Consider the following 27,848-nt stretch of genomic DNA (forward strand, 5'->3'; position numbering starts at 1 on the left):
TGTTTTTAAATGAATTTTAATATAACAAAATGCACAACCACAGAACATTCAATGAATTTGAAAAATTAAAACCGATTGATTAAATGTCACCAACACTAAACTGGAAACTAAGAGCCAACAAGGGATAAGGTTTAATTCTGACAGCGTAGCGGGAGTCGTGATTTCTGTGGGCTCTGGCCAGCGTCGCCGTAAACCACTTTGGGCCTGCTGGGGATGACCTTGCCTTCTTTCTTGCTGGTCTTCTGCTGGAGTGAACACAAAATGAAGGTATGACACATTCAGATGCTGCACGAGGAAGGCATAGTGTTGCACGCGGTGCCACCCGAAATATGCGTGACGACATGCTCACAATATTTTGCTGTCCAGACGAGACGAGACGCATGCTCACCTTGAAGAAGGGACGTCGCTTGCGGTCATTGAAGACCAGGTTCTCGTCGATCGAGCACTCGGTGGCCACCGTCTCGTTCAGCTCGTCCTCCAGGGAGCCCTGAAAGCGGCACACCATGATCAGGATGCGCCAACGTCACGCATACGTTTGTGCTCCAGGGACACATTTTAGTCTGAAAAGGGGACCACCAAAGTTCCAACTGGTAGCAGGCGTAGATAGTGTTGCACGGCATACCCGGTACCAGTACCGTACCTCTTCTTTACACAACCTCAAGTACATATTTCACCTAACAAAAACATTTTCACGTGCAGGATAACACAAACAAAGTGAAACCTCGCTCGCCATTGTATGCTCAAGACTGGCACTTCACCTGGCTACGTTTGTCGTCGTCGTAGTCGTCATCGTCTTCTCGCTCGTCGCAGTCGCCCTCTGTGGCGACTCTTAGCTCTTCCTGCTGCCTCCTCAGACTCTCAAGTATCTCCGTGCGGCTCCACATGGTGGCCATCTGGTGCGGGTACACAAAGTCCCGCCTCTGCGGCGTCTGACCTGAGGGGAGGGCGTCGCAGGTCGGACAGTGACAGGTGTTAATCAAAGGCTGGTAGCCGTGACGATTGCCAGTTTGTGTGCTCAGCACCGACGTGAGGTCAATTTTTGTACTTTTCTGTCAAATGTATCAACAGTTTTTGAAAATCAATCACTTGAAATTGTCCAAATCACTCACGTTTCAGCAAATAGTGTCACATTTCTGTCAAGCTGATTGATTACAGGTGCTGGTAATAAAATTAGAATATGGAGGGAAAATCCATTTATGTCCATTTGTTTCAAAAAGTGAAACTTTTGCTTTTAGTTCACCACACACAATGTGAAATATTTCAAGTCTTTGCTTGCTTCAATGTTAGAAAAATAAACGACATGCCCGTTTTGCTTGTGGGTTAAATACCGCCACCTCCCACTTATTTGCTTTATGTCTGTTTTATGCGAAGCATTCAATAGTTCAAAGAATGGTGTCAAATGAGTGCAGAACGACGTGCAAAAACGTTTCATACCTGTGGGCACGTCGCGGCGCAGCTCTTGCTGCAGGAAGTTTTGCAGCAGCTGCCGACCGTCGTCCACCCGCTGGTGGACGGCGGCCTCTTGCTGGTCCAGGGCGGTACCGTCCAAGGAGGTTTGGCTCCGCATGCGCTCCAGGACCCGCTCCACTTCCTCCTGCTGGGCCCTCAGCTGTGCCTTGAACACGGCGAGCTGCTCGGTGCTGTATGTCTTTACATTCTAAGGCGAGAGACGGAGGAGGAAGCCTGAGTGGCGCGGAGATACCCCTGAGCAGACCCACCAACGGTGTCAGTCCTGTTGCTCCATGACATTGCATTCCAGATATAGAAAATACATCCTGTGCTGTAGAACAAGTACAATAATAATTAAAAAAAAAAAAAAAAAGAGCATACTTTTAATGGGGAAAAAATGACTAAATGAAAAAAAAGATGAATGAAAAAGCATTCATAATAAACTAAGAAAAAGTCACACCAAAACAAAAAAAAAAAACAAATGAAAGAAAATATATACTTTAAATGGAAAAAATGACTGTAAAAGAAAAAAAAAAACATTATGAATGCAAAAGCATTTATAATAAAGTAAAATTCAGAACAAAACTTTAAAAAAAACAATGAAAAAATACATATAATTAACAGAATTTTTAGTTTTTTTTTTTTTTTTAATTAACGCAGATTTCCATTATTGCGGGTAGATTTTGGAACCTAACACCCGCAATAAACGAGCGAACACTGCATATATATATGTATGTATGTATGCGCCTGTACCTGATGGAGGGCGTCAGCGTCGGCCGCCTCGTCCGCCACCAGCGACAGGCGCTCCTGGGCTCGCTCGTCCCCGTGCCGCTCCAGTGCCGAGCGCCAGTCCTGGCCTCGTTCAAGCACACCTGCACACACATGCATGGAGACCGGTGCCGAGTTGGAAACCATTCACGGTGGCTAGTTTGATGTCGCGGAATGAAAATGAAATCCCGTCATATTGATTAGGGAGGAGGCAATGAGTGCATCATTCGCAGGGACGATAAATCATAGACGGCCGTACCCGACACGCTGCTCTCCATGTTCTCACAGCGAGCGGCGGCCTCCTCCAGGGTCCGCTGGCTCTCGTCTACGTGGCGTCGCAGCGTTTGGGCGAGGGACGAGGAGGTGGAGCACACCAGTTCCACCCCAGCGGAAGCCTGATGTGTCACCGGCCTGCAACCACTGAGGAAGCAGCACACACACGCACACAAAAAAAAAGACAATCGGCACATCATTCCTTCTTTCCACAGTTTTCATTGCCAATTAAAAAAAAAAATTAGCCACTACAAATCAGAAGAACCACAACCAAACATTTAACAGCCAAAATCTAACATGGACAATTAGAAAATTAAATGGATCATCATCACAACAACAATAATGGGGTGTGAATTGCCTAGTATCTGGCGATTCGATCCATGGGTCACAATTTGATACCAGCTAATCCCAATACGAATCTTTAAAGTCGGTTATTACGATTTTTTTTTTAACTTAAATTTAGAAAATACTAATCAGTAAACTACTAATCAGTACACTGCAAGATTTGTATGATAATGTATTTAACTGAAACTTCAACATTGTATTTAAGAGGTTGCAATCTGTTTCGTGTTTGAACAGCATTAAAAAAAAAAAAAGATTAAGGTTTAATGTTCCATTAATATAACATGCTTCCATGCTTAAAGTGTGAACCCTAAACCTAAGTAAGACTTGTTGAATATTTCCATAAAACAATTTATGCTTAAATATCGATTCGGCCACATAGTGAATCAATACAAGAATTGTGCACTGCAATATCGCGATACAATGCAGAATTGATTTTTCTTAACACCACCAATAATAGTAATAATAATAATAATGATAATAATAATGCAGATTGATTTAAAAAAAAAAAAAAAACACCTTGAAGACACCATTATGGATTGTTTAAAGGACTCAACACAAACACGATTATATTCAAAAACTAAATTTAAGAACCAGGCAATTTTTTTGCTTTGGTTTTAAAAACACACACAAAAAAGAAAAAAAAAAAGAAGAAGAAGAAGAAGTGATTTTAGGATTGCCAAATGACAATAGGAAGCGATGAAGGCGTTTTTTTTTTTAAGTTTGTTTTTCTTCTTGTCACAACAGACGATGGCGGCGCTTCACCTGCTGTGCTGCTCTTGAAGGCTCAAAAAGGGAGCCGCCAGGGCTCCGGAAGACGCACACAGATTGTCGAAACCCTCGTCGGACTCAGTGGCCACCACGGTCATTTGTTGTTGCACCACAGTCATTTGTTGTTGCGCCACGGTCATTTGTTGTTGCGCCACGGTCATTTGTTGTTGCAACATCTTCAAACTCTGGAGAAGGCGACAGGAAGCTTACAAGTTGGAAAGAGAAGACATCACGACTGTATAGTCCAGCACCAAGCCCCTTCTTGCCTACATCAGCCAGTAGGAATCAATAACACTATATATATATTTTTTTTTTTGCAGATAAACTTGATGATGCAAGTCAAGAAGGCTTTCAAAACTTTTTTTTTTTTTTTGCTCTCAAGGCTACTTTACAGGAGAGATTTTTTTATTTATTCATTTATTTTTTTAAACAAGGAGTCCATTATTCTGCCGTAGTGTCAATTTCATCAACGCACTTTTTTCACTGGACTAAAACCATTCATTAATACAATAAATCAGTATGCATTTTTGCCGACTAATGAAGACTAATGAAGAAGAAATGTACTTAATTTTTTTTTTTTTTTTTTTTAAACTAAAATCTATGGATATTTTAGTTCACAAACAAAAACGAGACGAAAATTACATGATTTTGTAAAATCTTTTCTCTGCTAATGCGGGGCGAGGCTAGCAAAGCGCTCGTTACCTGCTGGTTCTTCTCCCGAGCTTCTCGGATCTGCTCCTCCAGCCGGTCATGTTTGTCTTGCAGGTCCTTGACGTTGGTGACTGTGACCTCTTGCAGAGCTGCCACCTCCGCAGCCAGGCCGCTGAACAACTCGCCAATCTCCTTCATGTCCTCCACCTGGCGCACAGAGTGCCACCAATGCATGACCATGAGAACAAAAGATGCTGAGCACTCAATTGTATTTTATTTTATTTTTTAAAAGTAGACTTGGCAACCTTGTCGGCCAGGGCTCGCTGCTCCTCTGTGGTTTTCCTGAGGGAGGCGTACAGGCCTTTGAGCACTGAAAGAGCCATTAGAGTCTGACCCTGAAGGACCTCCTCCATGTAGCGCTGGTGCTCCTCCTCCATACAGGCACAGCGAGCGGTGAGTAGTGTTATTTTCATCAACAAAAAATAATTTCCTCAGCACACATTTTTTTACCTGACTTAAATCCTCATTATTAATAAAACAACTAAATCAGTATGCATTTTCATGGACTAATGAAGACGAGACGAAAATGTCCTTCACTTAATAAAAAGTGGACTAAAATCTATTGACATTTTAGTTCATGAATAAAAACGAGACAAATTATATGATTTTGCAAAATCTTGTCTCTGCTAATCTATCACTGTGACACTGTCAAGTGACACACAGTACAAACATGGGACAAAAAGGTGGATTCACGGCGAAAGCTTAAAAATAAATAAATAAATAAAGGAAATTATAGTTATAACTTAACATTAATCCAGCGGCTATAACATTCCAACAATAATGTTAATGCGACTGCTAACTAACTTTCTATCTCATAGCATGGAGCCACAGTAGCCACTGTAATTGTGTGTAAAGTTGTTTTTCCCATCAAAAAGATGAGAAACTTTTATGTGAAATAGTTTTAGATGACGAAAAGGTTCAATTTAAACTGCTGACAAAAAATATATACAAGGGTAAAATGGTTGTCCTGACTAAAACTAGACTAAAATGACGAACAAAATTACATTTTCTTGGACTAAAATAAAGATTAAATGGTAGATTTATAGTCGACTAAAAATGGACTAAGTAAAAATTATGAGGTTGACTAACTGTGACAAAAAACAAAAAAACTATTAAGCGTGACTGAAATCGGACTAAAACAGACTAAATTTAAAAATGGCAGGTAAAATTAACACTAGCGGCGAGAGCAGAAGAGAAAATGAGAGACAGAAAGAGGAGCGAACAAAAAAAAAAAAATGAGGAAGAGAGAAAGAAAAAAGTGAGAAAGAGCAAAAAGGTCAAAGAAAATGAACAAATGAGGAAATGAGTGCAGGGGAGATAAAATGAGGAAGCTCAAGAAAGACCAAAAAAAAGGGAGCACGAGCCAGACAAAATGAGAGCTAAACAATAAAGTGAGAAAGACATAAGGAGAAGAGACAAACAGCCAAATAGTAAAGAAGCGGATTGTGTGCATCCACGTTTGTTGTGCTAACCAGAAGCTCCTTGGTGATCTCTTTGTCGCGCTGGCTGAGCTGGCGGTGGCGTTGCAGGCGCTCCCGCCAGCGTGTCATGCCCTCACCCACCAGCTGCCCTATGTTGGTCACCAGGTCTTCCACGCCACCCATGGCGCTCGTCAGCGCCTCGGCGTTGACGGCCAGAACGCCATCTGTAACGGAGGTCACAGTTACGCCGCACACCTCTTGGAAATCCCGCCCGAGCCACTATTTAGCGATGTAGACATTTTCTTGTGCTGTTGGAATGTCCACTAGCACAAAACCCCTTTGGAGTGATTTGGGAACGAGAGAATGATCTTGAGCGTCACTCATTCCAACAAATTCCCCGCATCCCAAAACGTTGAAAGAGCCATATTGGACCAAAAAATAATAATAATCTTTTGTCCGTGGGATGAGGCGCTCGAACAGGCTCGCCTTGTTTTCACAAAATATTTCTACCTCCTCCTGCAACACTCCTCTGTAGATATGAGATGGTAAAAATATAAGCCGCGATGACGGACTTATAAAAATCTGCGGCCCTGACACGCTGGACCATACGGACTTACTTCTGCAAATAGTGTTGTGAGTGACTTTGTATCTTCTTCTGTGCATGCAGCTCACTTTGGGGACTCATACGTTCACACAGCTGACAGACTGAGGTCTCAATTAATATGTAATTTAAACGCTTACTCAAAAAAAAAAAAAAAAAAAATCGGAATTGAGCATTAAGACCTGCAGTGTGAAAGTAGGCATAAAATGCCAACAGCTGGTTTTCTCAGGTTGGACTGACAGAGAATTTCTCATAGACGGGCGAATGGAGGAAAACACCACTTGGGTCATGCATTTGGTGAGGAATTTGCATTTTCACACTGCTAAGAGCTCCAAAAAGTTGATTTTTCATGGTGCTGTCCCTTTAACATTTATTCCATACATTTTCCAGCGCAAAAAAATGTTAAGAATGCTTGTCATGTTTGAACTCCTTTTCATGCATTTTTGAAAAATAAATAAAAAAATAAATAAAAAATGGATTAATTCCACATTAGGGCAGCACTAAAGAGCTACCTGGGTCACTTCAAAGGGATTTTCAGTGGACTTTTAGTCAGCTATATAGCGCACTACATCATAATCTGCATACAATGAGTGAAAGATGGTCAACATGATAACGGAAATACCGATAGTGTGCAAAGAGCTGCTGAGGATGTGTCGATGTTTGTCTCCTTGTTGCTGGAGGCCGCGTTGCATGCCGCTGAAGGCCAACGCCATGCGCTCGGTGAAACCCTGCTGGGCTGTCGCGTTGTGCTGGTCAACCTGCGCACAACATGGAATCCAAATGATAGGGAAACGCTTTGGACATCAGGCGCAGGCAGGCAAGAGTGTCAGTGAAGTGCTGCTATTGACGATGAAATGCAGCAGAAAGTATATTGCGATCAATATCAGTAACTTGTGGGACTTTTATATATATGCAGTGACTCATGCCAAGTCAAGCGTTTAGTGGGCTTAATCTTTGATAGATTTTACACTACATGAGGCTGTTGGGTGTTCCTTCTGTGATCAAAATGCAAAATTATAAATCCATTGTCTCATTTTATGGGCATTTGATTATTATTCTTTTTAAAATTTGGATTATTCTTTAGTTTCTTAAGTGTTCTGAAATACACACAATTGTAAAATAGCTATGAGAGCAAACTATTCATTACCATATTCTTAGAGCTATATATTTTTTTTATATTTATATGAATGTCTTTTGGAAAATAAATGTTCTGGGCTATGCTTGTAAATAAATGTAAAAAAATTGCCCAAAGTTTGCATTACCAGCTTCTTCCTGTCGAGCTTGGCGTGCAGACCCACGACGTCACAAGTGCTGGCGTTCGCCGTGTTCAGCAGCTGTACACAGAAACGCATTACAGATTAAAAAAAAAATTAAAACAAAACAAGGAGAACTGTTTTGATGACCGTGACTACTCCAAATGTTAACAGTGTCTTCTCAGTTTTTGATAAGCAGCTCAAAGACACTTTTTTTCCTTTTAATCATCACAAGACCTGAAAAGTGGCTAAGTGGTCAACATTTGTTAGCTAGCGCCCGTCTGTGCCCGTCTCTGATTGGCTGACACGTTCTAGTTAATGTCCACCAATCAGCTGACACCAGATGAACATGTCAAAACGACCAAGACGTTGCTAATGGAAACTTAACTCATGCCAAAGGAACTTTATTGGAGAGCTCATGTTTGTCAGTAATCGTTTTTTACAAAATATATATTATGGAGTATTTTACAGGCATTTGAGATGGTCATTCCATTTTATTTATTTTTTTAATCCCGTAACGATGACCACCACTTTTCATATTGCAGGTACAAATCCACAAAATCATTTTGTCCAAGTGACGCTGAAGACGTCAACTGTTAATCTGTGTGTGACGCAGTGTTAATTTTGACAAGAAATTTTAATTTAGTCTTTTGACTAAAATTATAGTTTGTCATTAGGTTGTATTTTAGTCGACGAAAAAAAAAAAGCAATTTTAGTCAATTAAATTGACAGTTTATTCAATATTTTCCTTCAGCATACATTTCAACTTTTATACAGAAAATTAAAACCCTTATTTGCAACTGTAGGTTAACATGCAAAACATTTAATACAATGGCGTCTTATTGTTTCAATAGAACATGTTGAACTGACAATAATATACTTGGTTTTCACCTAAATAAAAAAATGCATAATGGCTTGAGCTGAATCTTACAGCTGCACAATGAAATAAATAAAATTAAATTAATTAATTAAATTAAATTCAGTGCAGTGAACACTAAACAGCTTCTGAGGGGTTCTTTTCTCCAACCTGCCTTTCATTCCTTCTGATTGGATGGTGCGAATTTTCGTCACTGTGTTGTTTTCATTTTCGTTTTAGTCATTGACGAAATTGTCAGTCAATTTTAGTTATAGTCTCAATGAATGGCTTCTATTTACGTTGCATTTTCGTCTGAAAAAAAATGTGAAATTCATTTGAAAATGATCACGGGTGTGACGTGGTATGAGGTGAGGTGCAGCACCTGAGTTGCGGTGCCGTAGAGATCCTCCCAGGCCGAGTGCAGTGAGCCACTGATGAACTGCTCCTCGGCCAGCTTGTCTTTGGTGGCTTCCAGGTCTTGGCTGGTCTCCTCCAGCCTGCGTAATGGACAGGTTGCAAATTGTGAGATGCTTGGGAATCATCACATTCATTCAAGATTCCGACAGCAGTGAACCCATCGCAAACCACAAGGGTCCAGGTGACAAGTTAGGACGTGATGGCGAGGGTAGGGCTGTGCAATTAATGGAAATTCAATTATTACACTCCACAATTCCAAAAGCGTAAAAAAAAAAAAAAAAAGATTAATACAATTTTTTTTGGAGTTGTTTAAATTTATAAATTTGCACACCTTTTTAAAATAATTTAATAAATGTTGTTTCATCCAAAAGTAACTTGAATAATTAGTGTTCCAAAGAATTGTCTTAATATTTTGTATTTGTTTTCTTACATTTAAACATTTTTTGAACCCAAAAAAAATAATACACAATCGTCCTACTACACAGTACACTCCAACTTCAAGTTTTTGTCAGCAAAAATAAATATATGTTATTAGAAAAATCTATTTGATCCAACCAGGTACTTACATAATTAATAGTTTTTTTTTAATTGGTCTAAATTTGAAAATGTGTAAACATTTTCTTGTTTTGTACAAAATAATAATAATAATCATCATAATCATCATCATCATCATCATCATCCTACTGCACATTGCACAAGTTGCACTCCAACTTCTAATTTTTGCCAACATAAATAAATAAATGAATAGATAAATATAAATTCTGTTTGGTCCAAAAGGAACTTACATAGAGTGTTTCTTTTTTTTTTTCTTTTTAATTAGTCTTAATATTTTTAAATGCTTAACTCATTCACTGCCTTTGACAAGTATACTTGTCAATTGTATTTTTTAGAGCGGTGCTAAATGGGGGCGAATCTGAGCATGCTCCACTGTAAATATCAAACTTGGAAACAACTTTACTGATGCCCAACCACCGGTAGATGACATCATTGCCCCATTTCATAGGAAATAAACACAGTTTCAGAGTCCATGGGAGAAATGGCTGTATTTTGGCAAACCTACATTTTTCTGCTGTCAATTATAAAAGAACGGGACGGGACAAAAAGTAGGGAGTCTATTCTGTTATTTGGTAGATTCGGTTTATATATAATTATTGAATGTAATATCACGTGAGTATTGGAAATGTAAAAATTTTCTATAATGACTGGCAGTGAATGAGTTAAACAGGTCCTTGTTTTGTACCAAAAAATAAATAACCCTTTGAATAATCCTAATTTCAATCATTGCCAAAATAATCATGATTATTTTTTTCCATAATCGAGCAGAACAGCCCTAAGCGAGGGGCTCCGAGTTGGTTGTCGGGACGCGAAAACATCCGCACCTCTGCCGCTTGTCGTCCAGCTCGGCGGCACACTGCTCCAGTTTCGTTTTACTGTCCACCAACAGCTCGCTCACCTGCACACACACAGTTGCATCATCTGGATGAGGCCAGGTCAGAAAATGGCTTGACATCACATCAATAGTACTGTAATTAGGATTATTATTAATGACAGCGCCACAGAGCCTCAGTTACCTTCACACGTCAAATTGGGATCAGATCTGGATTATAATTTATTTGAAATGATCACTTCTGACCCCACATGAATTTTCTTTCTAATGTTCTCATTAACTATTTCTTTGCGGTAATAAACAAACAAAAAAAAAGTTACCATTTTATACAACACTTCAGATGCTTCAAATAACAGACGTGTGAACAGACGCGTGAACACACATTGTGTTTGACATTTCAGGACTTCCTCCCTAAATAGTTGTGATTATACATTACTAATGACTTTCATGGAAGAAATAAAATGCTCTACTGTAATAGAAAAAAAATAAAAAGTGGCCTGTGTCTGTTCATGCTAAAATTTGAAATCAAGATTAAATGCGGATTAATCCTGGTTTGACATTTCAGGACTTTTTTCCTCCTCAGAATAACAGAGAGAATTACTCTTTACTCTTCTGAGGGGGGGGGGGTTCAAATGACGCTTCTGTTCTTTCACAAACTAAATATGCAGTTTGGAACAGATCTGGATTCAGCCTGCTTTGACATCACAGGTCATTTTTTTCCTGCAATAATTGTAATTATGGTAATACTAGGGATGGGTACCTTTCACAAAAAAGAAATAAAATGAAAATGTCGAATGAGGTCATCATTTACCTTCCTCAGCTCGTCCTCCATGGCGGTGATGCGTTCGGTGTACTCCGTGATGTTTTCGTTGTTGATGGTGATCTGTTCCATCATGCTCCTGAAACGCACAACTTTTCATAACACGCATCACATGCGACGCAACATGAACACGCCAGCACATACGTGTAGTTCTCCATTGACAGGTAGATGCCATTTTTGTCCCTGGTGGCGGCCAGGTCTCGCTTGAGGCGCTCGATCTCCTCCGTGTATTCCTGAGAGTGGACAAAAAAAGGAGAAAAAAAACAAAACGGTTTTTTTGGGTCTGCGATATATTGCGACATTAAAAATAGAAGAATTTTCACCAGATGACTTGAATAGCTGTTTGGGAAGAATTTGTTTGTTTAACTCACCATGACACCATTGTATTCATATAATATCAAATGCGCATTGCATTTATCCTTTGTATTGAATGGAGGTCATTTTTTCACATCACATTTTTTCAAATATTTGTCTTATTTCTAATTAAATTATTATTATCATTAGCATAATAGATGCAAATTGTCTAAAATTAACTATTATTCCAAACCTGGGAAGAAGACGTCTTGCGTCTTCAAGCCTGCAGAACTCTTCCAGTAAATAGATTGTTTGGCTCATTACGGTTCACATGATCACAACAAGCACTATGATAAAACTGTATACAGACAGCGATGTGGACAGTCAGTGGCAGCAGCACGTTATGCAGCCATGTGACGCCGCAGACGACTACATTTCCCTGAATTGGTCCAGACCAGAACTGCGGCCCGCCATTTCAAGACAGCATACGCTTGCTACAGGAGCGCTGTACAGCATGATCTTGTGGATGGGGTGCGTGGGAAATGAATCCCCGTGTGAGGCGCATGTGGCGCGAAGGCACGAGCCTCACCTTGATGAGCGTCCTCTTGGTGAGCTTCTGGTTCACCTCGGGCTTGTTCATGATGTTCTTGGCCCTGCTGGCATACTCCAGCGTGCTCAGCGTCTCCTGTGCAAAACGCAAACGCGTGTTAGGGATCGTAATCCCGGCATTGATCGAGATTTGAAATCTGGCGGGTGATTTTGTGCTTTTGGAGGTCGACGGGTACGAGTGGTGCCTTGATTTAGGAGGTTTTGGCGAGCCATCGCGATTTCATAACGTTGGCCGTAATCAAGACAAATGTGAGTGCGCTACTTTGACAGACTCAACTTAGCTGCTCAGTTACAAGTCAGAATGCGATTACACACCACTTCTTTGGACATCAGGAGTCCTGTACACACTAAGGTTATTTTAGTTAACTAAAACGAATGAAAAAACAAAAACTCAAAAAACAATTTCGTTAACAAAATAAAATAAAAAAGAAAATGGTTTTGAAAAAACGAAAAATAACAAACTACATTTTATGTTTACAAAACTAAAACTAACCATAATTATAGCAAAAATGTCTTTCGTTTTAGTCTTTGGTAATTAATGCTTGAGCCTTTGGGAATGATTTCTAATGTGATTTTAAGTCAATTTATTTTGATAGTAACTGGAATAAGGAAGGATTGAAAGTGTGTCACACAGAAGTGACGTAATCTTGCAGCAGCCAATAGAAAAGCACCTTCAGCTGATGTCACTCCCATGGTATTTTTTTTTTTTTTTAATACTGCGCACAAGTAATACACATATTAAAAAAACAAACAAAACAAACTAAAATTAATACTGAAACTAACTAAAACTAAACTAAAATTCCCAAACTATAATCACCCTGGTACACACAAAAATCCAATCTAAAATAATTATATAGAAAATCTGCACTCAATTCATGGATGGCTCCTTTGCCTCACAGTGAAATAAATCAACTCGAGTACAAGCCCATGTCATCTTGATGATCTCAGTGTTGTTTTGTGTGTGGGACAAACGCACCTCCAGGTTACTAGAGGATGGCGACACGGTGGCGATGATGGAGGTCTTGGTGCGTCCGCCCAGCGAATCCTGCAGGATGCGCGTCAGCTTGGACTCCCTACAGGAAGTTCATCAACAGCCACGTCAGCTACGTCTTTGATGAGTGCGTGCAGGCGTGCGTGCGCGTGTGTGTACTGCACCGACCTGTAGGGGACGTGAGGTCTCTTCTCCACCAGAGCCGTGATGACGCGGCCCAGTGTCAGGAGGGACTGGTTGATGTTTCCCGCCTCCCGCGCCCGCTTGTCCACCGCGCCGGAGCGGCCGATGTTCTCGCTACCCGCCAGGTCCACCTGGACCACACACACACACATAAGTGGGTCATGATTAGTGATGCAAAAAAAACAAAGACATTTTTGCTATAATTAGTTACTTTTAGTTAGTTTTGTAAACTAAAAAAATGTAGTTTGTTAGGTTTTGTTTTTAAAAAGCATTTTTTTTTAATTTTAGTTTGTTTTTGTTAGTTTTAGTTAATTAAAATAACCCTGGGCAACACAGCTCCTATTACCACACTTTCATCCCCATGCTGCCAACGTTTGCTTTACCAGGTTGAGCTTCCCGATCTTGACCAGCTCCTCGCCGTCCAGCGTCAACTCCTTCATGTGCATAGTGACTGAGAAGACCGAATGTGAGCGGCTGCGCACAATTCAAGACAAGTCAGACCACCTGTCAGTCAACACAAAAACATTTTTTGGGGGGGGTCAAACGTGGATGCGTGTCCCACCTGGAGTAGGCGTTCAAGAGTGTGGAGGCTGTCCGCCTCTTGGCGGCGCCTCTCTCCAGGATCTGGTAGACCTCGTCTTTGTTGTGGACCACCACCTCCTCCAGACCTTTGACCACCACGCCACGCTGCCGGCACCACAACGGGTTAGCACGCGATTTAAATACACAAGCTGGAATTCTTTCACTTTTGTGTTCATTTGAGAGAAAACTTGGCACGCTTCCGTCAGTTGCGGCTACATTCCAGACGCATGCGCAGAAAGATGAAAATCCACTCGAGAACATGTAAACATTTTTTTTTTCTCCCTCCTACACACAAAAAAAATTTGAAAGCATAAACAGGGGTTTTCCTTCATACAAAATTCAGAGGCAGCCACCTCCACCCTAGGTGACTGATAATGAATGAATTCTTTAACATAACACTCACTTATTAGAACTATTCTGATTGAAACATGGAATAAAATATATGTTGCCTGGAAAGAGTCGTCATGGTGCATCGTCACGATTAGGAATGTTCGATATCACTTTTTCCCCAACCGATACACGAATCTTGAGTACTCACCGCTACTCATACCAAATACCAATACCACGAAGTAAATTAATTTTGTTAAGGAAATTGCTTTTTGAATTTTATTTACTAAAATAACCATGGTATACAGTGTTTACTGGCAAATGTGTTTTTTTGGGGCCTATTCTCCCCTGTTGTGTGCAAAAGGCACCTTGTTCCTTGGGTCGTCAAAGAGCTGCAACCTCTCGTTGACGTCCTCACTAGGACTGAGCAGGTCAAAGAGCTCCTCGTTGTAGATCTCCAGCAGCGACACTTTGACGGAGAACTCTGTGCCGTTCTCAGACAGCTTCTCGAAGATCTGGTGGAGGGTTCTGGGAATGATGCCGGCCAAGGGGTCCTGCCACAAACAGCCAGAGGCAAAGCGGTCAGGGGATGTTGGCGTAGCGCCGCCCCCGCGTCACTCCACATGCGTCCAACCAACTTGCCTCCTCCCAGGTGAACTGCTCGTCTGGGCTTCTTTCTCCCTCCATGGTGAAGGTCTTTCCTGTTCCCGTCTGACCGTAGCTGCAAGGCACCAACCAACCAACAAGAACATTCAGCCCCTCTCAAACAATTTGCAACAGCAACAATTCGGCCAATTCAACTCATCACTGAATTATGGACGAGCTTGCAATTTCCTTCAGTCATCGCAACTTTCCCACAAATTGGACCAATCCGGAGCTTTCTGCAAGTTCCAATCATAACAAAGAGCTGCCGCCAAATTCAATTCTTTGTTTTGGATACACAGATGACTGACTGCATGTGCAATTTACTTGAATTTCAGCTCAGGACAGTGCAAAACTGTTTGTCAACAAAATGCAATTCTGCGGTGGCGTAATAAGTACAATCATCAATCGACTAACCCGAGAATGGCTGAAACAAGACCACAGAGCAGACAAATTGATGTTGCATCACAATACATTCAAATACACATTACAAAGTACACAACAATCTACTCTGCCACAGTACTCAGAAGCTGTTTGAAATTAGACACAGTCCTTATGAGATAAAGGGTACAAGTGTCTACAAAAAAACAAAACAAGAACGAATATTAAGCAAAGGTGTGTTTCTGTAAAAGGTGCTTATTTGTGGAATAATTTGGGAATTGACCTGAAAAGATGGGACTCATTTGTTGAATTTAAAAAAATGTTTAAAAGCAAAGTTAAAAAAAATTACTTATGTCAGACAAGAGCATGAAAATTGTATATGTGAGTATGAGTATATGATTTATAAACGTATTATGGTATATGTCTAGGAATTTCATGTACATATGTTGCTGGCAAATGTACGCATGTATAAGTGCACTGTATACATGACCAGGTTTATACATTTTCTTGGATGACTAGTTAGCACGTCTGCCTCCCAGTACTGAGGACTCGAGTTCGAGTTCAGGCTCCGACCTTCCTGGGTGGGGTTTGCATGTTCCCCCCGTGCCTGCGTGGGTCTTCTCCGGGTACTTCGGTCTCCACATTCCAAAGTCATGCATGGCAGGTTAATTGGGCGCTCCGAATTGTCCATAGGTGTGCTTGTGAGTGTGGATGGTTGTTCGTCTCTGTGTGCCCTGCGATTGGCTGGCAACCAATCCAGGGTGTACCCCACCTACTGCCCAGAGCCAGCTGAGATAGGCTCCAATCAATCAATCAATCAATCAATCAATCATATGCAGTGGTTGGGAGATACTCAGGTTAAAAAAAAAAAAGGTCCACTACAGAGGACAAATTTGAATTGCTGGTAGTCGGGCGGTTACAAGGGGTAGGACTAGATAAGTTTTTAACTTCGTCGAGTGACACCCCAGACCGCTGGTTACATCCCTATCACCAAGTGAGGCAGTTAAATGAAGAAATACAAATTTACATATTAATATTTCATCACATTGTAGGCAGTCTACCGCAAATTCAGGCAAGAGCCAAAGGAGCCTGTGAAATCCTGCAAGGACTACCCAGCATGTGTGCGAGTACTCACGCAAATATGGTGCAGTTGTAGCCCATGATGACCTCATCCAGGATGGGACACACCACGCTCCGGTACACGTCGATCTGCTTGGCGGGGGGTCCGAACACCTGCAGGACGCAAACAACACTGAATTTCTGGCAGCAAAATGATTTTATTGGGGAGATTGGAAATGAGCTGACCATATCGAAAGTGTACGTCTTCCTGGAGGCCTTGTCGTTCACACCTGCCGTCCGCACCAGAACCTCCTTCCTGTTTGTATCGCAGTCAATAACGCTGTATGACGACTTGTGCTCCATCTTGTTAAAAGGTCTGAAAGGGAACGGCGCACACATACACCTCATAAACAATCAGCAGACTTAAATGTTTGCATTTGTTAAAAAAATGCTTCAAAAAAACCTGACTTGAACCATGTGCAGCATAACATACACATAGTACAATCAGGAAAAATGTTTCAAGTAGAGTGAAAGTTAGGCTAAAGGCCTCTACACACCAATCCGATGTCAGCCAAATGTGACTGAAGAATACCCCGTGGCGTCGGCACGTCGGGTAGAAAAATGACGTACAAAGACACTGCACTGACCCCGACTATTATGTACCTTCAGCTTACTCGGGGGAACGCTATGGCTTGCTTTGACCAGGCCGATGGTGATAGTAGATACGGATCTTTCCCTCCAACCAACTCCAGCTTTTGCCAATACCGGCTAAGAACAGTTGGTTCTAGTGTTTTGCAGTAACTATTATGTTTTAATAAAACATACAAAATAAACATGGGTCGCTGTTGCCTTTTATTCCACCAGCTTCTGCACGCTGCACTCTCAACACCAACACCAACAACAACGCTTACTCTCCTCTCTCAATGTAATCTTAACGGAGAAACCCCCCTAGTGGTGTGGCTGTACTTATCTAAATTATCTCTAATCACCATAACTATAACTATGGACATTTTTTTGGGTACATTTGTCATGTTTAGACGAATCATTCCCCGAAAACGATGCTCCTTCCGTGTCTTTCTATGGGTTGTTTGACCACCAAGAGGGTAAGCGGTCACTAAGCATTCTGGGTAAAGTGACGTCAGCTGGAAGGGTCTATAAGCGAAGTGTGCATCTCAAATTCAAGGTGCATTATGGGTAGGCAAAACTACCAAATGGTCATTGAAAATAAATTGGATCCAATGGAATCGGCTCTGATAGAAACGTTTCAACCGCTGAAAAGTTGCTGTTTTTTATTAAAATGCATAGCATGTGGTTCACTGACATCGGGGAAGTTGATTTGCAAGCTTTAAAGTGTACAGTTACGCAAAAATTGTCACCACTCTAATCTGCGCCATTCAAATTGATAAGGTAGTTGGTAGCCCCGTTTTTTCCCTCGCACATGTGCAAACTTAATGCGCACTTTGCTTATTCACTCGCATTGACGCCCTGCCTTCCACCGCTAGGGGCGCACTTCAACGTGACGTCACCATGGACGGTTCTATACCGATAACTGCCCATTTTTAGTGGCATAAGAAAATGAAAACTTCATATAAAGAGTCTGAAGAGATGCACTAACCGCACAGTGCACAACTCAAAATAACCTTAATTAATAACCTTAATAAACATCACTGCAAAATAAACTATTTGTGACCTGCCTAGTGCAATCACGGCAAAATAGCAGATTCACACCACCAAATTAGAGCCGTTCACGGCGCTAGCAGGCGAGTTGCCGGTCACGGCAAAATGACCACTGCCAAAATGCCAATTTTACAGCATCTGTCTAGACACCGTTTACAAACTGGCAAAGAAAATCACATCGGTACGACTCCCCGCATTAAGTATACAAACATGAGCAGAATTCGATGTCCATTAGTACTGTACTGTACCTGCATCTGACGACCACTTGGATGTTTCGCCCCTTCTCGTCCCGTTTGACTGCACTCGGATGATTTGAAGCCATGGCTGCTGCGACACAAGACACATTCACGTTTCGTCAACACAGTTCTTGCTTTTAATTTAAAAAAAAAAAAGAAAAAAGGACGACTTAGCAGGCAGCCGCGCACGGTTTGGGCTCCACTTTGCTAACTCGCTTACGGACGGACCTACTTTTAACGGACAGAACCACACAAACAGCAACAGCATTTCAGAGAGCGTGAGTCTGAAGCAGACCAGCTCCAAACTTACCGCAGGCCTTTTTCGAGTGTTCCGCCGATCCGTTTGTCGTGTTTATCTGCTGGCTGTTTACGTTCTGCTGGCTTCGCTCTCGTTCCTGACGCATATGGCAGCAAGTAAGCAAACGTCTCGGTGCTCAAACAACACCAAAGATTTCGAATAGTACTTTTTAAAATTTGCACTCAGCCAATCACAGAAGAGCAACGCTAGACAAGCCTTTCTACTGGACGAGGCGGACATGTGACTGCTCCCCGGAAAACGTCATGGAGGTTGAAGGAAATTTAATTCAACATCGTTATATTTCTTTTCTCGTTTAAGAATAATTTTATTAAACAAAGCAATATAAAAACATGAATATTATTTATGACGGTCCTTCTGTTTTAATCAATGAAAAAAAAAGGGAAATTATTACAGAGGTGTTACCTCATTTTTTTTTCTTTTTTTTTTTTGGGCGTGACCTCAAATGGCCAAGAAGGCGGAACACAATCCAAACACATTACATTGCAAGAGCTAAACTGGGCTCCAGGAGGATGAGTGGGACCGTCACTTTCCTTCGGTGCCGGTTGGTGTAGGTTCACTTCTCTGCCTGGGAGACCATGTAGCTTACATGATGTAAGTGAGTGTAGAGAGAGAAAAAAACATTGCAACTAAACTGTTTAAGAGGGAGTTCAGTTACAGGAGGAGAATTTTGACTTTTTGCTAAAATTTTATTCACATCAACAGTTGGAAGAATGATTTCAAGCTATACAAAAGGTTCTTTCGATTTTCATGACAAAAACAAAAATGCCCAGAGACTACTTTCTGTAATGGACTTTTGGAAAAAGTCCTCACGTTTTTTTTTGTATTTGTCTTTGTCATTTATTGATTCTGTTTCGACTGTGATGAATATTGTATGATATTGTATGACAATGTAGAGCGCCCACTTAACCTGCCATGTATGAACGGTAACATGCCGACATGCCGCTGCGTTACCCACCTTCAAAATAATAGCTGATCAACACCTGGTTTAGGGTTTAAAATAATTTTTAAAAATATTAAAAATTCTAAGTTTGTCATCCCAGGACCAGACCAATTCTAAGGGACACTACACCATCCCAGGTATCCAACCAAAGTACTTTGACTAAAATCTGATGGTGCATTTCAAAATAAAATTCATTTGAAAATTGAAATTTCAACTATTATTGCTGAATTTAAAAAAAAAAATCATTAAAAATTCATGGTTTGATATCCCAGAACCAGACTAGTTCTAAGGGACTCCACACCACCCCAGGTATCCAACCGAAGTATCCATCCATCCATTTTCTTGACCGCTTATTCTTCACAATGGTCGTGGGGGGTGCTGGAGCCTATCTCAGCTGGCTTTGGGCAGTAGGTGGGGTACACCCTGAACTGGTTGCCAGCCAATCGCAGGGCACACAGAGACGAACAACCATCCACACTCACACGCACATCTAGGGACAATTCGGAGCGCCCAATTAACCTGCCATGCATGTCTTTGGAATGTGGGAGGAGACCGGAGTACCCGGAAAAGACCCACACGGGCACGGGGAGAACATGCAAACTCCACACAGGAAGGCCGGAGCCTGGACTCGAACCCGAGTAAAATTAAACAAAAAAATTAAATAAAAGTAAAATAATATCCTGTTTTGGACTATAATATGGGGGGGGAGAGTTGTTTTTTTTAGTCCGATTCATCAAGTAATCGAAAAAGAGTCAACAGATGAATCGATGAAAATGAATAAAAGATTAAAGTAAATAATTGTTAGTTGCAGGCCGAAGTATAACCAAAAGGTCATGAATTGATATAGAGTAGCGACTAAAGTGACGTGCGATCAATAGGATGAAGAATCTCCAGAATCCCTCGATTTTGGTTCTTTGGACAAATTTCAACGTGAGCGTGGAACAATCGTATTGTTGGTCCTCACGCCCCTCCTCCTCTTCCTCTTCTTCTTCTTCTTGGCTCTTTGTGGCCACAGCCCACTCGGACCCGGGCGACGATGACCAGCGACTTTTGTTCTTGGGCCGCCCTCAACCTTCTTCTTCGTCATCGTCTTCATCCTCATCCGGACGTCCTCGCGCTCTCTTTGTGCTTCTCCTGTGGTCGCGAGAGCCTCCACGCTGCCACAAACAAGACCAAGAAGAAGAAGAAGACGAGGAGCGCGGCTGAGGTGAGTTGGATGTTTTGAGTCACACTGAAGCTTGCTGCAAATGTTCAAAGTGGACTTTGAGATGGTCCTGTTGGATTTGAAGGTGCAAAAGCTGAAGGTCCAAATGGTAAAAGCTATTTACAGAAAGCAATTGAAGTCCATCCCTGCAAGCAAAATGTTTTGATGTTCTTGCTGACTTTGTTTGAATAGAGGAGCCGGAAGTGAAGTGAAATCACCCACAAAAATTTGTAGCAGCCAGATACATGTTGAATGGAGATGGAATTCTGATTTCACTTCATATGGGTTTGTTCATTTTCACTTTTTTTTTTCCAAGTGACTAGCAATCCTAATAATCTCATTCTGGCAAACAAATCACCGACGTGTTGATTTTTATTATTTTTTTTAATTGTGAAAACAAAATAATGGAACGCCATGTTAATTAAAAAAAATTAATAAATACATTCCTGTTAATTATATATATATATATATATATATATATATATATATATATATATATATATATATATATATATATATATATATATATATATATATAATTAACAGGAATGTATATATTAGGGGTGTTAAAAAAATCGATTCGGCGATATATCGCGATACTACATCGCGCGATTCTCGAATCGATTCAATAAAAAAAATCGCTTTTTTTTTTTATTATTTTTTTTTTTTTTTTTTAAGAGCTCAGAATTGTTCATTCGGCAGTCTTACCGATTCAACGTCTTATCATCATTGCCTTTTTTGTGTGTGTGTGTGTGTGTGAATCGATTTTTAAACTTCCATTTTTAATGGAAAAATATTCAACAAAACATCTGACTTCGGGTTAGGATTCACACCTTGAGCATGGAAGAATGTTATATGAACGGAACATTAAGCCTTAATATTTTATTTTAATGCTGCTCAAACATGAAACAGATTACAACCTCTATAAGACTGAAATTTCAGATAAATAAATAATACATTTTCATATAAATCTTACACTCTACAAGCTTACTGATTAGTATTTTCTAAATTTGAATGAAAAAAAATCGCAACAATCCAGTTATAAATTCGTATCGGGATTAATCGGTATCGAATCGAATCGTGACCTGTGAATCGTGATACGAATCGAATCGTCAGGTACTCGGCAATTCACACCCCTAGTATATATATATATATATTTCATTTATTATATACGTTTTTTCATTTTGCTAAGATTTTTATTTTATGAATGCTTTTTCGTTCAACTGTTTTTTTTCCATTTACAGTCTGTTTTTTTTTTATTTACTTGGTATACAGCACAGTATATATTGCATATCTCCGGAATGCAATATCATGGAGCCAAGTTTTTTTTTTTTTTTTTTTTTTTTGCACAAAGAGACTATTATTATTATTTTTATTATATTATTTTATTTTTATTATTATTCCTTTTTTTTTAGGACAAAAAAATAAAAAAATAAAAAATCAGATACGTGTTTTTTCAAGATTTTTTTTCGGGGCTTTTTAATTAAAAGAGAAACCTAACGTCTGGGGAAGCCAAACAAAGACAATCGGCAATTGGGAATCGGGATGAATGAAAAAAACATTCATCAAACAAATACTGCTAAATGGCTTGCAAATGTTGATCAGCGCCTCGTTGAGCCCGACCAGCCACCGGCGACTTTCCAGGTTTGTCTCTTTGGATCAAGGTTATTTTAGTGAACTAAAACTAACGAAACAACTAAAACTAAAATAAAAAAAAAACAATGTCATTAGCAACATGAAATAAAAACAAAAATACTTCAAAAACTAACTGAAACTACATTTACATCCTTGGTTTTAGTCTTTGGTAATTAATTGAATGCATGAGCCTTTGGGGATGATTTTAAATAGGTTTATTTTTTATATTAACTGTAATATTTGAAAGTGTGTCACACGGAAGTGACGTCATCTCGCAGCAGCCAATAGAAAAGCACCTTCACATGACGTCGCTCCCATGCTGTTCTTTTTTAAATATTGTGCCAGGGTTATTAGAGTTTTGGATTTTTTCATTTTAGTTAGTTTTTATTTCGTTTTGAGGTTTTTTTTTTGTTTTGTTTTGTTTTTTAGTTAGTTTTAATTAGTTTTTATTCATTTTAATTATTAAAATAGTAATATCAAAATAAATCTACTTAAAATTACATTTAAAATTATCCCTAAAGGATCATGCATTTAATTAATTACCAAAGATGAAAACAAAGGACTTTTTTTTTTTTTTTGCTATAATTATTGTTTTAAGTTTCGTAAACATAAAATGTAGTTTCAGTTAGTTTTCTTTTTTTAAAAATAATTTTCATTTTTATTTCATTTTGTTAACGAAATTGTTTTTGAATTTTAGGTTGAGTTTTTTTTGTCAGTTTTAGTTACCTACAATAACCTCGTATTGCACACAAGTAATAACCATATTTAAAAAAAACTAAAACTAATACTGAAACTAACTAAAACTAAGCATTTATAAAATAACTAAAAGTAATAAAAACTAACAGAAGCACCCCGAAAACTAATTAAACTAACTCAATTTTAAAAAAAAATAAAAAAAACTCAAAACAAATTCAGAAAATTCCAAATCTATGATACCCCTGCTTCAGACCAAACGAGTGAGCGTCCGCCGGCAGGCTCAGGTGGCGCACGGGCCAACAACGTGAGAGGCGGAAGGTCGGCGGGCAGGCGGGGCGGGGCGGGGCCTTGGTTTTCACCCCAGAGCAGCTCGGAACCAGACAAAGATCCGTATTCACCAAAAGCGCCAATGACAGATGATTAATCGGTGCGCTGCGCTTGGCCGAGCCGCCGGACCCCCGGCTGATGCTCCAGCCGCCAAACACAAAACCGAACCCCCCGCCCCGCCCCCCCGAAGCCTCCGCGCAAAGCAAGGCGCGTGGGCGAAGGGTGGAAGCGGGGTAAGCGTCCCCACGGAGCTCGCTCGCTCGCAACCAGCGCCCCATCATACTGCCACAAAAGACAAACAGTGCGCGTGCGCGTGGGCGCGGTGATCAAGCCCCCCATCTGGCAGCGGGTGGGCGGCCGCACCACACAGCCACAATAGCCGGCGACATTTTTGTCGGTGTGGGCGTTGAAAAGGCTGCCGGCGCAGGCTGTGCGACGTTCAGCTGACGCGCATGTGAAAGTCACTTCCATGCGATTGATCCTCGGCGCAAACGCCAGCGGATCCGTCAACAAGCTTCCGCAAAACAGCAATGGGCGAAGGACGGACACCCCGGGGGGGGGGGGATCCTACATGCCCGCTCTGCTCTTCAATCCAACCCACCCGATATTTGCATTGACGGCGGCCCTGAAATATTTGCCAACTCCAGAGCAGGGTTATTATAGTTTGGGAATTTTTCATTTGAGTTTGTTTTGATTTTGTCTTGAGTTTTGTTTTTGAAATTGAGTTAGTTTTAATTAGTTTTAGGCTGTTTTTGTTACTTTTTATGAGTTTTAGTTTTTTAAATAAATGCTTAGTTTTAATTTAGTTTTAGTTCATTTTAGTATTGGTTTTAGTTTTTTTTTTAAATGTGTATTACTTGTGTGCAATACATTTTAGTTAACTAAAACTAAAAGAAAAATGAAAACTAAAATTCAAAAAAGAATTTCGTTAACGAAATAAAATAAAAACGGAAATGCTTTTTAAAAAACAAACTAATTGAAACTACATTTTTATGTTTACAAAACTATTAAAACTAACAATAATTACAGTAAAAATGTTCTTTGTTTTAGTCTTTGATAATTAATTTAAAGCATGATCTTTAGGGGATAATTTTAAATGTGCTTTTAAGTAGATTTATTTTGATATTAACCAGAATAAGGACGTTTGAAAATGTGTCACACAGATGTGACGTCATCTTGCAGCAGCCAATAGAAAAGTACCTTCAGATGACGTCGCTCCCATGCTGTTTTTTTTAAATAAAATATTTTTTTAACTAAAATTAATACTGAAACTAACTAAAATGAAAATAAAACTAAGCATTTATTAAATAACTAAAACTAATAAAAACGATCAGAAGCACCCTGAAAACTAATTAAAACTATCCATTCATCCATCCATTTTCTTAACCGCTTGCTCCTCATAAGGGTCGCGGGGGTGCTGGAGCCTATCGCAGCTGGCTTCGGGCAGTAAGCAAGGTACACCCTGAACTGGTTTAATTAAAACTAACTTTATTTAAAAAAAAAAAAACTCAAAACAAAATAAAAACTAACTGAAATGAAAAATTCCAAAGCTATAATAACCCTGGTGCAATATTAAAAAAAAAAAAAAAAAAAAAAAAAACAGCGATGTCATGTGAAGGTGCTTTTCTTTTTTTAGTTTCAGTATTAGTTTTAGTTTATATATATATATATATATATATATATATATATATATATATATATATATATATATATATATGTATTACTTGTGCGAAATACAGTTTTCCCTCGCTCTAATGCGGTCTTGCTGAATCGCAGATTTTTTTAGTGCAATTTTACTTTTTTTTTCTTACAGTAATTTACCTATTTTATAAGATTTATGAAGGTTTGAACATTGAGAAAGTTTAAACGAGAGAAATGTGAGAAAACGTAAAAATGCCTCGATGCGAAAAGTGTGGTGTTTTAGCCTTAAAACATTTCTAGTAAATGTAAAACATAAAGCTACTTTGAGGATTTCATTTATTGCGGGTATTTTGTGGAACCTAACCCCAGCGGAAAAGGAGGGAACACTGTATTTCTTTGTATATGTGACAACAAACCCCAAAATGACTGAGACAAGTTGCCCCAAATTACCATGTTGCCTAAAAGTTGACCTAGTTTCAAGTTAGCTTAAAACAGAGCCGTGACTGGTGACTGAGGCATAACAAGATGTCTGAATCTCTCTTCTAACAAGTCTGCTGCTAGAATTTGTCCATACGACGCCTGTTTCAAAATATATGAAGTTGAAAATTTTGACTTTGGGTTGTGCAGAACAGAGAACTGCCACTCATCTCAGCTCACAAGGCGCTATTCTCTTCTCAGACAGTACACAGCCCCTGACCATTTATACAAAGAAAACTAGCATGCCACTTTTTCGTTGCGCCCTCTGGTGGAGAAGAAAATTGCAATGTGACAGTTTACCCGTGATACAACTAGCCCCGCACTGGCAGTGGCAGCAGGATCCGACGTTTATGGCCGTTGCCGTGATGCTGTTCGTTGTTTTTGGAGCTGCTGATGGTTCCAAGGCCGGTGTGTCCAAATTTGGTCAATGACGTCACGGAGTCCCTTTAAGAAAAGCCTGCCGGGAGGATTTCCCGAGCGTCACTTTTGAATGTGCTTGCCGGTCACGATGAGCTCTTTAATGGGCTCCCTCGAGCCCGTGTCAGCGTTTGTAGTCAAACAAGAAGCGCAAGAACGCCCGGAAGCACAAATTCAAACGGAAAACGATGAAGCCGGTAAGCGTTTTGGCGCCAAAGGTCTGCCGTTCAATCCGCCACGGCTGCCGCTTGACGGCGAGTGAGTGAAACGTTCTCCGTCTTTTACCTGTCTGTCTTGTTCTGTCTGTCTCTCTGTCTGTCATCCAGGTGAGCGTCCACTCGCGCACTACGTGGCAACGTTGCGCGCGCTCCCCGTGCAGTCTTGCGTGGTCGGACCACGCGCGTGGAGTGACGCGGTGGGCGTGGTTAGCGTGGACGTCGCCTCGTCCCCCGCGTCGGACGTCGTCATGGCGCACGGCCAACCTGACGTCAGCCACATGTACGCGCCTCCCTACACGCACGCGCACCTGCACCCTGCCCCGCCCTCGTCGTTCTCGTGCAGCGGTGACGCGTACCAAGACCCGTCCGGTGGTGGTTACCTGGCCACGCCCACCTGCGCCGCGGTGGCCTACCACGCGGCGCCCTCCTACAACTCGGCCCCAAAAGCGCCGCTGGTGGCCGACTACGGCGTCGGGGGGGTGTACTCCCCCCAGGCGAGCTTCCCGGACCGGAAGTCGGTGGCGGCGTACGCATTGGACTCGCTCCGCGTGGCCCCCCCACTCACCCCGCTCAACACCATCCGAAACTTCACTCTAGGCGCGCCACCGCCTCCGACGGCCCCTCCCCCGCCTCCGATGACGACTTCCGCCGCTGCCGTTGCTGAGGGGCACAACCTCCCGCTCAGGTACTGACAGAAAACACTTTATTATTATTATTATTATTATTATTATTTAGTTGTTTTTTTTTTACTGACAGAAAACTCGGAACGGTTACCTCACATTTCCAGCAAAAAAACTTTCAAAACGTTTCCTTGCAGTTGACTGCACAAAACTTTTTTTTTTTTTTTTTAGCAATTATACACAAACAAACAAGGCATATATGTATCATCAAATGACAAGTTACTTAACATAGACTGAGCATAAGCATTCTTGAACATTGAAAATAAAAGAAAAAATAAATGAATAAAATAGAATGCAACAGAAATTACACTTGTAAGAGGACTATAACGAAACTTGTCATCCATCATAAACTAGTGGACGTCGCGGCTAATGATGTCACATGAATGTGGCGGGTGGATGTGACGCCGGCAATGCGAGCCCGAGGGCAATTTGACATCAATTTCATTCATTTGATTTGATTTGATGGACTTTACGAGGACTGTGCTCACCCTCCCCCCCCCCCCCTCCAGGCCTATCCTGCGGCCGCGCAAGTACCCGTGCCGGCCCAGCAAGACGCCGGTGCACCAGCGGCCGTACGCGTGCCCGGCCGAGAGCTGCGAGCGGCGCTTCTCGCGCTCGGACGAGCTGAGCCGCCACCTGCGCATCCACACGGGCCACAAGCCCTTCCAGTGTCGCATCTGCATGCGCGCCTTCGGCCGCAGCGATCACCTGACCACGCATGTGCGCACGCACACCGGCGAGAAGCCCTTCGCCTGCGACACCTGCGGCCGCAAGTTTGCGCGCAGCGACGAGCGCCGGCGCCACGTCAACGTCCACCTGAGGGGCAGAGACAGGAAAGGCCACGCCCCCTGACGTCGCCGCCAGCAGGAGGACGAGCAAGCGACGGCGCCGCTATCTTATCTCAGGGAGTCCGCCACGTGACCAACCACGTTAAAATTTCAAACGTACCCAAGCGTGAACTGCCAATGTGGAGTCAACATTTTATAGCCGGGTTGACATGGAGACTTTTTAGATTGAAATCATTCCGAATCAAGATCTCTGGTCACCTGTTTACATGTGACGTGTTCCATTCTGATCTGCCGTTTATATGCTCCCCCGTTTAATTAAAGCAAAGATGGAAACTATGATCTGATGTTTGTTGCAATGCTGTATGTGAATGTTAAAAGTAGAAGCATCGCTTGGGCCTTTTGGCCAAGAGCAAATGGACAGTAGTTCCATCCATCCATCCATCCATCCATTTTCTT

General features: G+C 41.2%; 2 protein-coding genes across 6 annotated transcripts; one reads left to right on the top strand and one right to left on the bottom strand.

The window, feature by feature from the left end:
• kif11 (kinesin family member 11) lies at positions 1 to 26,093 on the bottom strand. Of its 5 annotated transcripts, none has more exons than XM_077495741.1 (27): positions 25,992 to 26,093; positions 18,063 to 18,141; positions 16,384 to 16,513; positions 16,214 to 16,311; positions 14,698 to 14,776; positions 14,424 to 14,609; positions 13,709 to 13,833; positions 13,530 to 13,620; positions 13,132 to 13,277; positions 12,949 to 13,045; positions 11,953 to 12,048; positions 11,214 to 11,302; positions 11,061 to 11,148; positions 10,242 to 10,315; positions 8,828 to 8,942; positions 7,599 to 7,670; positions 6,959 to 7,094; positions 5,787 to 5,959; positions 4,560 to 4,685; positions 4,306 to 4,461; positions 3,598 to 3,788; positions 2,477 to 2,637; positions 2,203 to 2,321; positions 1,435 to 1,657; positions 759 to 934; positions 389 to 487; positions 1 to 245 (listed from the first exon to the last, which is right to left on the bottom strand). In XM_077495741.1, exons 1-27 carry the CDS (start codon positions 26,026 to 26,028, stop codon positions 132 to 134), a joined length of 3,276 nt encoding a protein of 1,091 aa, XP_077351867.1. In that variant the 5' UTR covers positions 26,029 to 26,093; the 3' UTR covers positions 1 to 131. The 5 variants fall into 5 exon arrangements, with proteins under 5 accessions (XP_077351867.1, XP_077351868.1, XP_077351865.1 ...); XM_077495742.1 differs by having other exon boundaries at positions 18,063 to 18,138; positions 25,992 to 26,092; XM_077495739.1 differs by lacking the exon at positions 25,992 to 26,093 and adding an exon at positions 18,361 to 18,548 and having other exon boundaries at positions 18,063 to 18,138.
• On the top strand, positions 25,701 to 27,692 carry LOC144001429 (early growth response protein 2b-like). The gene is made up of 3 exons (XM_077495743.1): positions 25,701 to 25,903; positions 26,033 to 26,609; positions 27,114 to 27,692. Exons 1-3 carry the CDS (start codon positions 25,780 to 25,782, stop codon positions 27,454 to 27,456), a joined length of 1,044 nt encoding a protein of 347 aa, XP_077351869.1. The 5' UTR covers positions 25,701 to 25,779; the 3' UTR covers positions 27,457 to 27,692.
• The last annotated feature ends 156 nt before the right edge of the window (positions 27,693 to 27,848 follow it).

This window comes from Festucalex cinctus, chromosome 14 (assembly GCF_051991245.1).
Source record: "Festucalex cinctus isolate MCC-2025b chromosome 14, RoL_Fcin_1.0, whole genome shotgun sequence".
NCBI lineage: Eukaryota > Metazoa > Chordata > Actinopteri > Syngnathiformes > Syngnathidae > Festucalex > Festucalex cinctus.

Coding starts and splice junctions, on each gene's coding strand:
- kif11 (XM_077495737.1), bottom strand. CDS start 18,454: ATGCGTCAGGAACGAGAGCGAAGCCAGCAGAACGTAAACAGCCAGCAG. Junction 8,943..10,241: donor CTGGACGACAAGCGGCAGAG/GTGCGGATGTTT, acceptor TCCATTACGCAG/GCTGGAGGAGACCAGCCAAG. Junction 4,462..4,559: donor AGCGAGCCCTGGCCGACAAG/GTTGCCAAGTCT, acceptor TCTGTGCGCCAG/GTGGAGGACATGAAGGAGAT.
- LOC144001429 (XM_077495743.1), top strand. CDS start 25,780: ATGTGCTTGCCGGTCACGATGAGCTCTTTAATGGGCTCCCTCGAGCCC. Junction 25,904..26,032: donor AACGGAAAACGATGAAGCCG/GTAAGCGTTTTG, acceptor TCTGTCATCCAG/GTGAGCGTCCACTCGCGCAC. Junction 26,610..27,113: donor GGGCACAACCTCCCGCTCAG/GTACTGACAGAA, acceptor CCCCCCCTCCAG/GCCTATCCTGCGGCCGCGCA.